The 15,598-nt window shown below is 53.7% G+C and overlaps 3 protein-coding genes across 3 annotated transcripts; 2 read left to right on the top strand and 1 right to left on the bottom strand.

Moving 5' to 3' along the window:
• Positions 1–522: 522 nt before the first annotated feature.
• COCSUDRAFT_65112 (hypothetical protein) lies at positions 523–7,760 on the top strand (the record flags this gene model as incomplete). Its single annotated transcript, XM_005649626.1, has 19 exons — positions 523–723; positions 829–888; positions 1,164–1,244; positions 1,368–1,428; positions 1,521–1,612; positions 1,739–1,918; positions 2,136–2,315; positions 2,582–3,004; positions 3,206–3,691; positions 3,892–4,066; positions 4,252–4,454; positions 4,697–4,878; positions 5,077–5,350; positions 5,581–5,700; positions 6,023–6,266; positions 6,537–6,724; positions 6,945–7,178; positions 7,507–7,626; positions 7,740–7,760. 19 exons carry the CDS (start codon positions 523–525, stop codon positions 7,758–7,760), a joined length of 3,525 nt encoding a protein of 1,174 aa, XP_005649683.1.
• Positions 7,761–10,154: 2,394 nt separating this feature from the next.
• On the top strand, positions 10,155–13,723 carry COCSUDRAFT_46603 (26S proteasome subunit P45). Its single transcript, XM_005649627.1, has 10 exons — positions 10,155–10,486; positions 10,670–10,747; positions 10,885–10,946; positions 11,118–11,350; positions 11,547–11,677; positions 11,816–11,897; positions 12,011–12,090; positions 12,506–12,681; positions 12,913–13,033; positions 13,153–13,723. The coding sequence occupies exons 1-10, from the start codon at positions 10,232–10,234 to the stop codon at positions 13,207–13,209; spliced, it is 1,275 nt and encodes a 424-aa protein (XP_005649684.1). The 5' UTR covers positions 10,155–10,231; the 3' UTR covers positions 13,210–13,723.
• Positions 13,661–15,001, bottom strand: COCSUDRAFT_13339 (ribose-5-phosphate isomerase; the record flags this gene model as incomplete). The annotated part of the gene is made up of 4 exons (XM_005649628.1): positions 13,661–13,959; positions 14,186–14,264; positions 14,360–14,487; positions 14,671–15,001. 4 exons carry the CDS (start codon positions 14,999–15,001, stop codon positions 13,661–13,663), a joined length of 837 nt encoding a protein of 278 aa, XP_005649685.1.
• Positions 15,002–15,598: the final 597 nt, after the last annotated feature.

Below are 15,598 nucleotides of genomic sequence, written 5' to 3' on the forward strand. Positions count from 1 at the left end.
ATGCTGATGATTAGCCATTAATGGATTATTCATATGATTATGCATATCCTCAGCATTATCATCATGATGGAGTTATGGAGACCTAGATCTACCCCTGAGGGGCGCCCGGCTGGCCTCTAGATCTACAGAATTATAATTCCGGTGTCAGCTGATCATCGATGATATCATGATGCATGGGACTAGTCCCATGCAGTATGACTAGTACTAGTCATACTGCAGTCTGATGGGTGGGTACATCTAGACAGCATATCCCCAAGCACCCCCACAACTATTACATTATTCTCAATTTAGAGAAAGATGAATGCAGCTGACATGGCAATTGCAAGCAACTGGAAGAGAAGGTGGGGGAGGTGTCACCATGTGATCTAGGTTAGTCAGGCAGTGGACCATTACCGATAACACAATTCCCTGGCGATGAACAGAAGCAATAGTAGTCCGAAGATTTTCGCTGAACCTACAAGGAGGAGCATGCTAGAACGTCCTGCATGGCGTCGCAAAGGAGAGTTAGGGTAGGAAAGGGGCATGGCGTCCTCCTGGCTCCAGGCCGGGAGTGATATCAACGTTGACCGCAGCACAGCTTCTGCAACGTCACCGCTGCGCGAGGAGCGGGTAGCACAACCCGAGGGTTCAGGATACATGTCGGACGATTCCAATGCCAGGAACCTCACGAGAGGAGCTAGCAGAAAGCTGAACAAAACTCTCAACAAACTCAATCCCTTCAAGGTACCGCAGAGCAGATGTTTGCACTGCTGGTTGTATCCATGCACGCTAATGCTCGAGGTATGACCCAGTATGCATAAAATATTTACGCTGGATGATGTTGCGCAGCAACGAGCAGCGACAGCTGGGGGACGGTGGTTTAATCCAGAGGAGTTTACTCAGCAGAAGGTACACTACACCCCACACCATAAGCATTTGGGGATCATCGTGACCCAGATGCACACTCTTAAATAAAAAATGAAATTTCAACATCATAGGAAATCCTATTGATGCGAAGAAGGCGTCTTGAACCTGCCATATTACTACCCCTCTCTGTGCAAGGATCCAAATAGACTGCTGATGGCATGCCTCAAGAACCCCTCGATGCTCGGATGATTGGATAGTATTCAAATCAACCAGACGTTGTCAGGTTGTGGCCTCACTTGTCACTGTGTGTTCTGCAGAGAGAGTGGGCAAAGCAGTTCAAAGATGATGACAAGGTCGTGGGCTGGCCCAGCCAGGCCTTCGAGAGCTTCATCATTGTGGTGAGTTTATATTTGTCTGGGTGAAGGACATCTCGGTTTGCACCACAATTGGAAATCTGATGCAGGCCACCTGCACTGTTATGCTCTGGAGCATCCCTTAATTGCGATGTGCCCCTGTCGCAGGGCCTGCCACCATCGACAGACATCAAGAGCGTGGTTGCAGAGCCGGAGATACTGCAGAGGGGTGAGCTGCATGTCTAAGCAAGGTGTACTGCTCATGATCATGTACATGCCGTGTTCGTCGCCTTCTGATATTGTTGAATGATGTATGTGCAGCCAAAACCGGCGATCTGAATGTTTCCGTCACACCTGAAGTGACCGGCCAGACGAGGCACCGAGGTTCAAGGGGCGTACCTCTGGTCCCCCAGGTAATCCTGGCTCTCTTGCTTCAACCTGCAATCCTTTGTCAGCAAGTGATTGCTAATTCTTCCTTTAGTAGGAGCTATATGTCGCAGATGTGATTCGTGACGCTTGTGCCTTTGTGACTTCTGCAGGTTCTGTACCAGTATCCAGAGAACAAGCCTATCACGCCAGATGCGGCGCACTTCTGTTTCCCGCATGGCGTGCAACCGATGCTGCTGGAAAGAACGCCCTCAATGTCTGCGCTGAATGAGCTGGTGTACAGCCAACAGTACCAGCACTCTGATGGCAACTCCTTCATCTTTGTCCTCAAGGTGTGGAGCCTGGAAGCCAAACTACTCAGTTGACAGCATTCACGTCTCTGAAATTGGCCTACATGCTTCTCACGGGTCCTGTGCGTGTGGCGCCAACCCAAGCTGCGCTACGCCTGCATTAGGCCCACTCGAGGCTGTAAGATGGCTCCTAGCAGTCGGTGCAAGTAGAATAATGGCATAGAATCTTGGGCGCTGAGTGCTGGGCACATGCATGCAGGTGGCAGACAACCTGCCGCTCTACGGCGTGTGCTGCTACATGGATGAGTTGGTGCACCGGCCGCCCACGGTGCTGCGCAGCACCGACAGCCTCCTCACACCCCTCAGCCGCTACCTCGTGGCAGCGCCCCGCTGCTACTGCTTCCTCACCCACTACCCCTTCTTCCCGCTGCACTTCAAGGTGACCACTTCTCCCCATCACTGCAAGCTGAGCCTCTCTTTTGCACCGCCCATGATCTGCAGGTGCTGCTACTTCTCATCACAGCCCGTAGTTGCCCCCACCCAGCAATGCCTGTGAAGGCATCGTTTGACAGAACATGAGCACTAACGGTAGGGACACCAAAAGATGAGATGTAGGGGTGCCATCTGGAAAAAAAGCACCGGGAATGGTATGACGTCTTGCTGAGTAGGCTCACAGCTTGCAATGAGACCGGGCGCTGATTGCAGGTGCTGCACATGATAATGGGGCTGGAGCGGCTGGACCGCATCACAGCATTCATGGAGGAGCAGTCAGGCCCCATGCGTCCGGTGGAGTTCCCTCCGCCCCGCCACCCCGGCCCTCCCAGCACCATCAAGGAGGACCAGGAGTCGGACTCTGCCAGAGGCCACAGCCAGGACAGCAGTGGAGGAGCGCAGCCCAGCAGCAGCGGTGGGAGCCGGGCGCAGGACGGCGGCCTAAGGCCGGAGAGCAGCGCTGCCAGCAGGGAGCGGCTGGCCTCCTCGGCTGGCGCGGGGACGAGCGGCGACGGGATGTCCGGCCGGGACCGTGTGAATGCAGCCATCGCCTCGCTGGAGATCCGGGAGGAGCTGTCGCAGGCGGTGGCCGCGCTCGACTCCAGGAAGAGCCACACCGAGTCGCTTGATGGCCAGGTCTGTCCGAGAGCTCATGACAACATTGATGATGTATACTGATCAGTATATGCACCGTTTTGATGCAATGACCCTACTACTGTCTGGCAAGCAGCTGTGTAATAATTTTAATCGAGCTGAAAAGGAGATAGATGAGATGGAGCCTCATTTTATGACAGGCGCATTGAGCGGCACTTGAACAAGTAGCGTTTGGCAACACAGGGGCGGGTGCGGAGCCTGACGCTAGCATGGGAGCAGGCGCGAGCGGCGCTGCAGGAGCGACAGAACAGCGCGCGCACCAGTCCTCAAATCTCCCCGCGCGACGCGGTCCCCTCGGGGCCCCCCTCCGCAGCGGCCAGCCCGCGGCAGTTGGATCCGGCGGCCCCCGGGGCCCGGGGCGCGCCCGGCTCCGGGCAGCCGCCGCTGCCGGGCGGCAACACCCCCGGGGCCCGCAGCCGCCACAGCCGCAGCCACAGCGTCCCGTACTTGAGCCCCTGCGACTCAGCCTATGATGCGGACGGTAGGCTGGCCCGGCAGCAGGACAAGGGGGGCAGCAACGGCGGCAGTGATGTGCCGAGCGTCAGCTCACGCTCACAGAGCGATGCGCAGCTGTCCTCCCCCGCCAAGGGAGCCTCGGCCGCTGGGGACGGCCCCGACAGATATTACCGGCATCCGCCTGTCAGCAGCGTTGGACTGGCCAAGCTGCAGGTGCTTCCCCCGGATGTTTGCAACCCTCAATAGGGGACATGCACAAAGTAGCATTGCATCAAAATCTTCTCATACAGACATTGCAGTCATGTTGTCGCACTGTTCAGTGTATTTAAATATCACATTATCACCGGGGGACATGGAAGTGCAAGTCGGGGCAAATGCTTGAAATACTGAGAATACTCTGTGGGGGGATGTAGGCTTTGCTGGAGTTGCAGCGACAGAGGGATTCCACTAGGCTGGGGAACACTCGGGAGCTCCCCCGCAGGAGCAGCAGCTCTGCAGCCACGACTCTGCCTGCCACCACAGACCTTGATGGGAGCGCCACCAACCTCACCAATGGCCACATGCGGCGACAGTCCCTGTCTTTCACTGGTACGCTTCTCTTCCCTGCACTTAGCCAGGGCTTGTGTTAATGCTACCCTTGGTGTAGCGGACTCGATCATGTCTGATTGCAAGTTGTGGCAGGTGGCATGAGGAAAAGTTTTGAGAGATAAGGGATAAGGGATCAGAAATCGTGCACTCATATCTCAGTCAATAATTACTGATCATTGCATTAGGAGGGGCATCTGTCGGCACGCCGCCGCGGCAGCGGCCGCCGGTGGATCCGTCAACGCCGTCACCAACACAATTGGCACCTGATCTGGTGCGCAACTCGGCGCAGCGGATACAGCGGGCGCAGGAACGCATGCAGGCCGCTGTGCTGGCTGCCGAGGTGGAGCGCTCTGAGACTTTCTCCGGCCGCAGCACCGAGGACACTGAGGTGGGCAGGGCCGTTTTTGTCTGCCTCTGGGCAATCTCATGCTCCTGGGCTGCATCTGTCCTTTTCACAGACAAGGATGAGTTGCCAATGAAAAGCAAGTCACATTTGGTCTTCAGGCAGGAATGGCATGGGGGTGTACAATGCTGAGAAAGTTGTTGATACCGCTGTGAAGCAACCATGTGTTCGGTATGTTTGATTGTAGAGAGTTGTTTTTGTTGAATGCTGCATGCGGGGTGTGGCAGGTGAACATCATGGTGTCCAACGCGTCAATTGCCTCCAGCGATGACTCGTACCGGACCGCCACCTCGGGGCCCATGCACAATGCGTCGCCCCAGCACAGGCGCAACCTGAGCGGCGAGTCCCTGGGTGGCTACTCGGAGCTGGACACACCCCCGCGAGACTTCATGAGCAGGTGGGGCTGCAAGTCACGCCTATCTCTTAAGGAATCACGATGGCTTCACTGAACTGGATTCTTGAACCCGCATGGACCTGAGAATATCATTTTCCACATTTAAGACAGGCATGCTATGCATGGGTTGTAAATTGTTTGCTCCTAGAGACTCTCTGCGCCGTGATTTTGGAGCTTGCATGCCTGATAACAACTCTTGTGGTTGGCATGCAGGTTGCAGCGGCAGGTGCAGGGCCAGGGCAGCCTGCCCAATTCCCCTGCGAGCCCCTTGGATGCCACAGGGGAGGCGCTGCGAAGGCAGGGGGCCTCGGCTCAGCGGCAGAACCTCCCTGAGAGCCCCTACGCAACCCCTGAGAATGGGCAGCAGCCGGATGCTCCGCAGCGCAGCAGCCTGGAGGCCTGGGGGGAGCAGCAGCAGGCGGCGCTGGCAGAGAGCAGATCTGCACCGCCGGGGCAGCCTCTCAGGGGCGACCCTGAAGGCGCCATGGTGAGCATATCTCTCTGCCCTGTGCCCTTTTACATTTTAAGCACTCCAACACTGGTGCAAATGCTGTTCCAAACTCCGTTCTCGTATTTCTTTCCAGAGGCAGCTCGTATGACGCTCCATCTGGGAGGAAATTGAAGGAACGCAGTGTGAAATGCGACGGTGGTGTGTCACTGCAAATTTGCCTTGCATGTTACTGCCAGCGTGCAAAGAGAATATGTGATGTTGTGCAGGCGGCGGTGCTGCTAGTGGAGCAGAAGCGGAGCAGGAGGGAGCTGCGCAGCATGTCACTGCGGCCGGCGCTGCACAGCATGCCCACCCACATACCCAGCGAGACAGCCTCCGCCCTGCAGGTGCTCACTGAACATTCGCTGCCCATGATTTTCAATAGCTCAGCTACCAAGACAGTCCAGCTTTCTCAACAGGAAGGCAACAACTCACATGGCACACATGCTGATGAACTCAGCATGCTTGTCTGAGGCCTGCTCGGAAGAGGAAGGAATGTAGGACTGGAGGTCTTGCTGATGTGCACACGAACGCTGACAAGAAGGTTATGTGATTGATGGGGCCGCTTCACATGCCCTGAAGAGGGTCACATGTGCACTGAATGGGCCGCTGTACGCGTGCGGACGAGGGTGAAACAGGCACTGATAGGGGCGTGGCACATGCGCGCAGGTGATGAAGGCATACTATGCGACGCCGGTGCCGGCGCCGGGCGAGGAGCTGGAGTTCATGCCGGACGCGGAGCTTCAGCCGGTGCACTACGCGCGGCCGGCTATCTTTGATCTGACTCAGCGCTTTGTGCGCCGCTCCGCCATCGCCGCCGCCGAGGCCGAGGCGGCATTGGGGCTGCGCACGTGGACCGTCGCCTGCCTCTGCCGCTCCCTCTCCCTCGACAACATCCTCACCTTCATCACTGGTACGGTTTCTTCCCCTTGTGCTACCTCATGCATGTACCCACAAAGCACCTCCCCAGATTGGTGCTCCTGAGTGTCTGATATCAGGGGAGGGCTTTCCTAGCAATTTGCCCAAAGAAGCAAGTTTTCTAATGCAAACAGGGGCCAATGTGGTCGGTCCAGAGTTCAACGTGCTTTATAAAACAGTACCAGTTTGCAGTGCTCACAGAGGTCTGCAGAAGGGTCTCTGTGGCTGGAGTGAAGCGTGATGATGTGTTCGGGGTGGGGTGCAGCTGCGCTGCTGGAGCGGCAGATGGCAGTGTTCTGCCCCAACATCGGCGTGCTGAGCGCGTCGGTGCTGTCGCTCGTTCCCCTCATGCGCCCCTTTGCGTGGCAGTCCCTGCTGCTGCCAGTCCTGCCCGTCCAGGACAAGATGCTCGACCTGCTGGAGGCCCCCGTGCCCTTCATCCTCGGCATCAAGGTAGCCCTGGCTGCTCTCTTGTGCGCGCACACATACACACTCCCCACTCGTCCGTTTTTGCAGCTTATGTGACTGCTCATCTCTCTTGGCAACATCCATGTGCACATCCTCACAAAACTCTGGAGGCCTGCGTATGCTAACTGTGGCTGTACTAGTTCTGGGATGCTGGCTGTTCTTCTCCTGAGATTCAAATTTGAGGTGCATGCGTGGGTCCGTGCAGTACAAGACGGCGGAGGTGGCGGCGCGGTGCAAATCGCTGATGCGCGTGAACATCTACAAGGACCGGATAAAGAACGCGGCGCACCTGCCCGCGCTGCCCAATGCGGGCAGCCTGGTGGGCGCGCTGTCGCCGGCGTATTGGGCGCTGCACTCCATCGGCCGCGACGCTGCCAAGTCCCGTCCCCTGTACTCCATCACTGACGACCAGAAGCACGCCGCCGAATCGTTCCTGCAGGTGACACATCGTCAACATCGAAATTGTATGAGTGAGTGATCGCCTGCATGAGCATTCAGGAGTGAATCTGCAGTTAAGTTACCGTCAATTTCCGTTAATGCCCGTGGAACAGAGCCGGGGACCGGCTCAGGTCACGCTTGCTGCAGCTGGGTTGTGCCAGTCATGCAGCCATTCCTTTCGTTGCCAATTGCTGCGGCGTTCAGGCTTTGAGAATAGCGTGTTCATATGAAGGCAGCAGGTGCCCCATACACTTGATGTCAATGCAGGTCTTGCAAGGCATTGAGCAGTACGCGGCCGCTGGAATGACGGGCTTGCATGTGTTGCGCAGATTGTGCAGGACCATTTGGGCGGCTTGTGCTCCAACCTGTACCAGCACACCATAACGGATGTCCAGACGGCGGAGCGGGTGTCTCTACTCCTGAAGGACTCCTTTGTCGAGTCCTTCAGTGTGCGTGACCGTCTTTTCATGAAGCAGTTTGTGGAGACGCAAACCTTCTCTGTGTACTCTGATTCAGTCATGAAATAAGTCCTGTAGGTTTCCACCTGGTGGCTCTCTGTTAGTGTGTGGACCTGTGCAAGTAAGAGATTTGGCAACTGATGCTTTTAGAACGTACTAGCAGCTGCTGCAGATGTGGCAGTGCCGCCTTGAAGTGTGTCTTCAGGTGAAGAACTTAATGACTGAAATTTGGAACGGAACGGCCATGATATAACGTTGGGATGTGTCAATAGAGTAGTTTTCGATTTTCATTGCAATTGATCTGTATTGTTTCTTGTATTTGCAAGCAAGTATCATAGATTTTCTTCCTCGTGGCTCTCTCAATGGACCCCTTGCATGCACGTGGCATTGAACAAGCCCTTCTGGCTTGGCATGCATCTGTGCAATGATGCTTAGCAGCTGCAGTGATCACTGCATACAATAATCTTGACTTCAGTAATGGGTCATTTGAGGGACGCTTTGAAATGTGCCTGCTTGTTCCAATGCCTCCACTGTAATTCGCGCAAGCTTGAAAAGCATGATCACAGAACATTCTATGCTTATGATGTCAACAGCTATAAATAAGCGCAAGTGCCTTCCTTTCGAAGCACATATAATGTGCGATGTCATTTTATGCCCTGAAGATTCCACGCTTGCAAGCCACGCTTCCACGCTTACAATAGCCCAGCAGGGCAGCGCACTATTTGTGCTGATTGCTATTACATCATGAGAATGTTGCGGTGCAGAACATGTGCAATCTCTTAGCAATATGACAGATCACAACTTCCAGACTGTCAGGCAATTGCTGCAGCTGGTACATCGATATAACACGACGCTCCACTCTTTGCAAATTGGACATGCATTGTGCGTATATCCAGGTTGCATTATATTTCAAATTACTTACAAGTAGCTACTAGCAGGCGGTCTAGATCTAGACTCTCATCAGAACGAGAATTCTAACGGTTTGCTCTGCTTGCCAAGTATGCATTTAGTCTGATTGAACAGGGGGCAGGAAACAGCCTGAACCCATCTCTCATCATCCAGCCAAAACCTGGCCACAAATAGGACAATCGTTTCGCCTGCGGCACTGTCCGCATCAAATGAGGTTTGACAACTGCCACGCAGGTCTGGACAGTGCTGCTTCAGTACGGATCAAAAGAATCAAATGTACACACTGTACAGACTTATCAGCACAAAGGTATTCTCAAGAAGGCTGCCACGGCCCGGGAAGAGTCTGTATGTCATGTACAGGATAGAGTCCCACCTAAGGCGCGTGATGTTATTGAAAAGAAAAAGATAGCTCAAGCCTGCAAACACTTTCGTTGAAAAGCTGAGGCTGCAGAACGGATGCACATCAGGACGGCCAAATTATGAGACAAGAAGTGTGCAGTCTTCACTGCCGTTTTCAATGGGCCCAGTCTCAGCCCTTTCTAGCATCAGTTCACTGCAGTGATCCCTTACTGATGTTGTCAGACTGTGAAGTGCCGCTCCCAGGGGTTCGAATATAAGAGTTGATCCTTGAATACTACAGAAGAGACCACTCTACCATAACCTGGAGAGCTTGGCGACCCCAGCTGCACAGGAAGACTGGTCCTCCACAAATCGCTTCCTGGACAGCAAAACAATTGTTTCATATGCATGCTGGTCATGACGCACTGCCCTCCTAGAACCTCAATGATAAAAGAGACTCTCTCCAGCACATAGGGACGCGGGAAATGCGAATAAGCTGAGCTCGATCAGGCAAGAACTTGATGGGTGAAGCACACCAGCGCTCAAAGGTCGCTGACATTGGGCTTGTGTTGCAGAAAACATGCTCAATATAGCAGGACGTTCATCGGGCATGGAGAGGGTACTCAAAGAAGGGTACCTTGAAACCTCGAAGGCTGGTGCTTGGGAGAAGACGCGCTTGCTCAGACGGCAGACACTTGTATGAGAATCCAGCTGTATGCGCTCCTCGCAGGTCGAGTCACAGATGTGCGTTTTTCCGCTGGTTTTGCATGTGAAGACGTTGGCCAAAACATGCTCAAAGCTGCAGAAGCGGGTGCATTCGTGACCCTTGGAGCAAGTCGCTGCCTGGAGGTTGTGGCACCGAGCAGGCTGCTGCAGGGGACCTGAAAGGCCGCACGTGTCACTGACAACCTCGAACACCATAGTGAACGCCTTTCAAGCAGATATTTGTGCTCAAAGCCCTTGTAGCAGCCGAGTCCTTGGAATCCTCGCTGATCGTCGCTTGTTTATAGTTTACCGAGCGTGGATAGCGCCAACCAGTCACACCAAATCACATAAGACCCTTTGGTATCTTCCAGCAATGTAAAGGTTGAGGAAGGAGTTGTAAATGCTGTGCTCCGCTTGACGAGGTTCACGCCCATGCTTCGATACAGGATGACCCCCGATGATCTTTCTTGGGGGATATCATTCCGGGTTTTGTAACCCTACACCATTTGGTCATGCAACCGAGGTAGGAGCAGGGCGTGGTGGTGTCTGCCTTGATTGAAAATAGAGCGTGTTGGCGAGCTAATTTAATTGTGAGTCATTTTGGCATGGGTAGCTGAAGACCCTGTAGAAATCATTGGCAAAAATGTCGTCAGACCCTCCTGATGAGAAGGAGGAGAAAGTGCGTGCTCTCGATGAGGATGACATTGCCCTGCTTAAGACCTACGGACAAGGTCCCTACTCAGTTCGCATTAAAAATGTTGAAAAGGACGTGAAGGAAATCGTCAAGAAAGTGAACGAAGTAAGTGGTGTGAAAGAATCAGACACAGGCCTGGCCCCACCAAGTCGATGGGATTTGGTGTCAGACAAGCAGGCAATGCAGGAGGAGCAGCCTCTGCAGGTGCGAAGCGAAGTGCATGGTTGTGCGGTGGCAATGTCTTCGTGAGAGTAATTGCTGGCCCTCCTGGAATTGATGCCTGGCCGGACTCTCCTGATGATGGACACTCGTGTCATTTTTCGAAGTAAAGTATTTTATGTCTGGTCTAATATTCTGCATCAAACATGTGGGCCGTGCATTCTGTAGGTGGCGCGGTGTACAAAGATCATCAAGCCTGGCACAGAAGAAGCCAAGTATGTGATCAATGTGAAGCAAATCGCCAAGGTGCGCAGCTGAGAAAGCATCAGAGTACTTAAATTGCCAGTTGACGAAGGGAGTATTCATTATTGTGTTGGGATCTTGGTTGAGCTGCTCTCAGATCCAAATTGGCACACTGAGCAGCGCTCCAACTGTGTGTGCAGTTTGTGGTGGGCCTGGGTGACCGTGTGGCGCCCACTGATATTGAGGAGGGGATGCGCGTCGGGTATGTATCAGCACAGGCCTCACCGCATTGAATGCTGCTTAACTTTTTCCTCAGGGATTGAATTGCTCCCCGCACCAGGCTAAGGTCTTGTGGTTGATCCCACAAACTACAGACTTGTAGCTCTTCTGTTGAAAAAAAGGGTATAAAAAGGTCAAACTTGGCTGGATGCAGGGTGGACCGCAACAAGTATCAAATACAGATCCCGCTGCCGCCAAAGATCGACCCCACAGTGACGATGATGACAGTGGAGGAGAAGCCAGACGTGACGTACTCTGACATCGGCGGCTGCAAGGAGCAGATTGAGAAGATGCGCGAGGTCGTGGAGCTGCCCATGCTGCACCCTGAGAAGTTTGTGCAGCTGGGCATTGACCCCCCAAAGGGCGTCCTCTGCTATGGGCCCCCAGGTGCCGCCACTATCCTCAGTAGATTCCGTACTCACAGGCATGCATTTTTTCTCTCTTCCTGGGCAGCATGACCTCAGTCTCACCACAGAGCATGCTGCCCACTAATCTAGTGCAGCCATTGTCTAACTACTCATCATACCGGGAGATGTTTAATGTGGGCAGTGCCATGCGTGAGGCGGTGCACGCTGTGCTGCAGGCACCGGCAAGACGCTGCTGGCGCGCGCGGTGGCCAACAGGACGGACGCTTGCTTCATCCGCGTCATCGGCAGTGAGCTGGTGCAGAAGTATGTGGGCGAGGGTGCACGCATGGTGCGCGAGCTCTTCCAGGTGAGCACTCCCTTTCTCCTCCCTTGGCACATAGAAGTGGACGTGCGCTGTCTGCAGCTCCTTCTGTGCTAGCACAGAGCAATGGCGGTTTGCTGGAGAAGTGTGGCTTGAGAGCGCTGTGCTGGGGGAATGCTGCAGATGGCCAGGTCAAAGAAGGCGTGCCTGGTCTTCTTCGATGAGATTGACGCCATCGGCGGCGCGCGATTTGACGACGGTGCAGGTGAGAATTGGTGAAGCCCATCATGCTGATAATTTGCTTATTGACAACTGCTGCCCGATGACTAGCTGCTCAATTGATCGTGCCAATTTTAAGTTTGCTAACCACTATCTCAGGTGGCGACAATGAGGTGCAGAGGACCATGCTGGAGATTGTCAACCAGCTGGATGGGTTCGACTCGAGAGGGAACATTAAGGTGCACACAGCTTGGTACTCAGAATTGCTGTTCGACAAGCAACGCAATTCACTCAACAGCCCCCACAGCTGCTGTGCATTCATTGCATGCATCTGATGCATGGCAGCCGTGCGATGGCATGAAATGGTGCTTTTGCATATATCGGTGACAGGTCTAGACAGATCTCCTATTAGAGCCAGATCAACACTCAGCTTCGCAGCTAGCCCCTTGTTTTGAATGGGAGATTTTTGAGGTTGACTCTCTCTCCTATAAATGCTGTTCTGAAGCGTGGCTGGTTGGCAGACTTTGCCCTTACCTCTGCAGAGCACCTCTCCCCGTGGTGTCAGAAAAGCACCAGTGATCTCTTGAAACGCACCAATTGCATGGCGGCACTGCAATGGCATTAGAGGGGTTTTGATGTTGGCATGCATGGCAGGTGCTGATGGCGACCAACAGGCCGGACACGCTGGACCCAGCGCTGCTGCGGCCGGGGCGGCTGGACCGGAAGGTGGAGTTTGGCCTGCCTGACCTGGAGTCGCGCACTCAGATCTTCCAAATCCACACCCGCACCATGAACTGCGAGCGCGACATCCGCTTCGAGCTGCTCTCGCGGTGTGCACCCTGTCACTGCACTGACATGCTGAACATTTTGCAGCTGAAGAACGCCATTGAGCCAAAGTGAGTGAAGACATACCGTACAAGGCAGTGCGAGTGGAATGTGGGGAGCCAGGGCTGGCTTGTAATTGTTAAACAGGGTGCTGCAAACCATTGGTGTCCAAGAGGGCCGCCGCTGTGCTGTTCTTGTTGTTGGGCTTTGCCTGAGGAGCGTGTTTGCTTGTGCAGGTTGTGCCCAAACTCCACTGGTGCGGACATCAGGAGTGTGTGCACGGAGGCGGGCATGTTTGCCATCAGGGCTCGCAGGAAGACAGTGACAGAGAAGGACTTCTTGGATGCTGTCAACAAGGTAAGCGTCCTTGTCAGAACAGCTCCTTCACGAGCAGTTTGTCCGCTTTCTTGTGAAGATTGCTGAACATGAAATTCGCTGCATCTGGTGAGCCTGCTGATTGTTGGCTGTGTGCGCAGGTCATCAAGGGCTACCAGAAGTTTAGTGCAACACCCAAGTACATGGTGTACAACTAGACATTGTATGGTGGCTGCAACGTGATGTTTTACTGACTGGGAACTCAAGAAGCTGAACAAATATTCCAATGTTTCAGTGTGACCTGCAACTCTACATCTGACCTTGATTGAGATCTAAGTTACACGATTTGACGAGTACATTGCCTCTGTAAGAACAGTGGTTCCTGAAACACATTATGCAGAAGGGTGGAGAGATGTGACTCAATCGGTCTTCTCAATCTCAATCAGTCGGACTTCTTCGCAAAGGCGCTCTGGTAACATCACAGCACAAGACTATGGCATCAAAATACTTGCTCCTAGATACAACAGAACTGAATGTTTCCTCGCTCTACTGACAACATTGCCGGGAGCCTGTTCATACTGGCCATGGGTCACTCAGCACCCTCTGCCCTCCTCGCTCACACATCTACAAAAAATGTCCCACTGGGTAACGCCTCTGCAACTGCTCCTCTCACTTCTCCTGCACCTCGATGCCGTTGGCGCGCGCAACGATGCACACATCCACCATGTCCATGAAGAGGCCGTGGTCCACGACTCCTGTCAGCTTGCTGATGGCCTCGGCAGCGGCGTGGGCGTCCTTGATGGGCTCCTCAAAGTACAGGTCCACAATGTAGTTGGAGTTGTCTGTCACGTAAGGCTTGTCGCCGTCCATCCGCAGCTTGGCCACGCCGCCGGCCAGCTCCGGCAGATTCTGCAGCCGATTGAGGTTGTACTTCCAGCAGAACTGCACGATCTCCACTGGCATCGCATCTGCAGCAGGAAAGGACATCATGTGCATGCCGCCTTCATGGTCATTCCCGATTGAGGCACAAAACTCGCGACATTGGAAAATGCAGACAAAAACAAGAATCATGCATGGTTGAATGACAGCTGAATGGATGGAGCACTTTCCTTTACAAGCATAGCAAGTGCATGCGCAGCACAGAGAGTCAAGATCCAACAAGGAAGCCATGTGTTTCATGCTCATGCCAGTCACCTTTGCTGCCGCCCAGGCCCTGCACGAGCTTTGACTCGTCCACGATGCAGACAAACTTCTTTGAGGCGAGCTCCACCATCTGCAGTGGACATGCCAGATTAAGCAAAGAGTGCTTTTGTCTGCACAGGGAAATGTATGGAAGCCATCAGCCCTCCATGCAGCAGGATTGCTCACCTTTTCACGCAGCAGGGCTCCTCCACGGCCTTTCACCACATGCAGATTCGGGTCCACCTCATCAGCACCATCGATGGCGAGGTCCAGCTCAGACACCTCATCAAGAGTGGCCAGCGGAATTCCGAGACCTGCAGAAGGCCAGATCATGACCAAACTCAGTCATGCCAAGGTTGGTGAGCAGAGGGCCAGCATGCACAGTGCCATACTTTACCGAGATATACTGAAACATCTCACATAATTTTTGACCTCTTCCCTTCAATTGCCTCAGACAAGATGCACAAAAGGATCAGATCAGGAAATCGTCTGCGCACTGAGGGCCTGCTCGTAGGTGCGGATGGATGTTGGGACGCCGACAATGTCCGTTAGAGTGCCATCTTTAAGCAACTGCCCAATCTTGTCTACAGCAAACGCTGCTGTGGATCCCGTTCCTAGTCCCAGCTTCATTCCGCTCTTTACATACTCAACTGCCTTCCATGCAGCCTGCTTCTTCAGCTCGTCCTGGCTGAGCTTCACCTCTGCTGTGGCCATTGCCGGAATGGGGGTACACCTGAAAGACTTTGTTTTGCGTCCAGCGAGCAACGGTATCAATGACGATCTGGCCTGTGATAGAGTGAACACATGCGCAGCTCCAGTAACCGTCATTTGTGGCAATTTTCCTTTGTAGCTTCTGTACAGATCCCAATGTAGATGACCTTGTCAAGCTGTTTGACCATTAATTTGAGTGATGTGCAACCAAGTGGGTCCCAGATCGTAAATACCATTGGCATGAGGCATTCCGTGATTGAGATGTAAAGCTCATCTGCAGGCCATAATCTCGCACGCTCTATATTTCCAATTCCCCTGTTTCTCGTGAAGGCTATCAAATTTAGCAAGGATACACACCGAATGCCTGGCTGTGCTCCCCCAACTTGATGCGGTAGTGTTCGATAATCTTTTGTGAGTGTGCAAGGGGCTCGATGCAATCGCAGCCGACGTTTCCAGCGCCCGAATTTCTCTCAGACGACTGGTTCTTGCAGGACTATCTGCCGTCTCTGCCGTTGCCGCTCCACCAGCAAGGTCTGAAAGAATGGTTCATTATACTCTGTGTATCGGTACTGTTGTTGAATCTCTATTCATCGGCTATCTATGTCATGATTTCTGATCGAGCATGGGGCATTGCAGGTGGTAGCCTTGAGGCGACAGGTGCTGCGGACCCTGTTGTTACATTACCAGACGTAGGAATGAACGTGGGATCCTCCA

This window comes from Coccomyxa subellipsoidea (assembly GCF_000258705.1).
Source record: "Coccomyxa subellipsoidea C-169, whole genome shotgun sequence".
Classification (NCBI taxonomy): Eukaryota; Viridiplantae; Chlorophyta; class Trebouxiophyceae; family Coccomyxaceae; genus Coccomyxa; species Coccomyxa subellipsoidea.

Coding starts and splice junctions, on each gene's coding strand:
- COCSUDRAFT_46603 (XM_005649627.1), top strand. CDS start 10,232: ATGTCGTCAGACCCTCCTGATGAGAAGGAGGAGAAAGTGCGTGCTCTC. Junction 10,487..10,669: donor AGGAGGAGCAGCCTCTGCAG/GTGCGAAGCGAA, acceptor TGCATTCTGTAG/GTGGCGCGGTGTACAAAGAT. Junction 10,748..10,884: donor ATGTGAAGCAAATCGCCAAG/GTGCGCAGCTGA, acceptor CTGTGTGTGCAG/TTTGTGGTGGGCCTGGGTGA.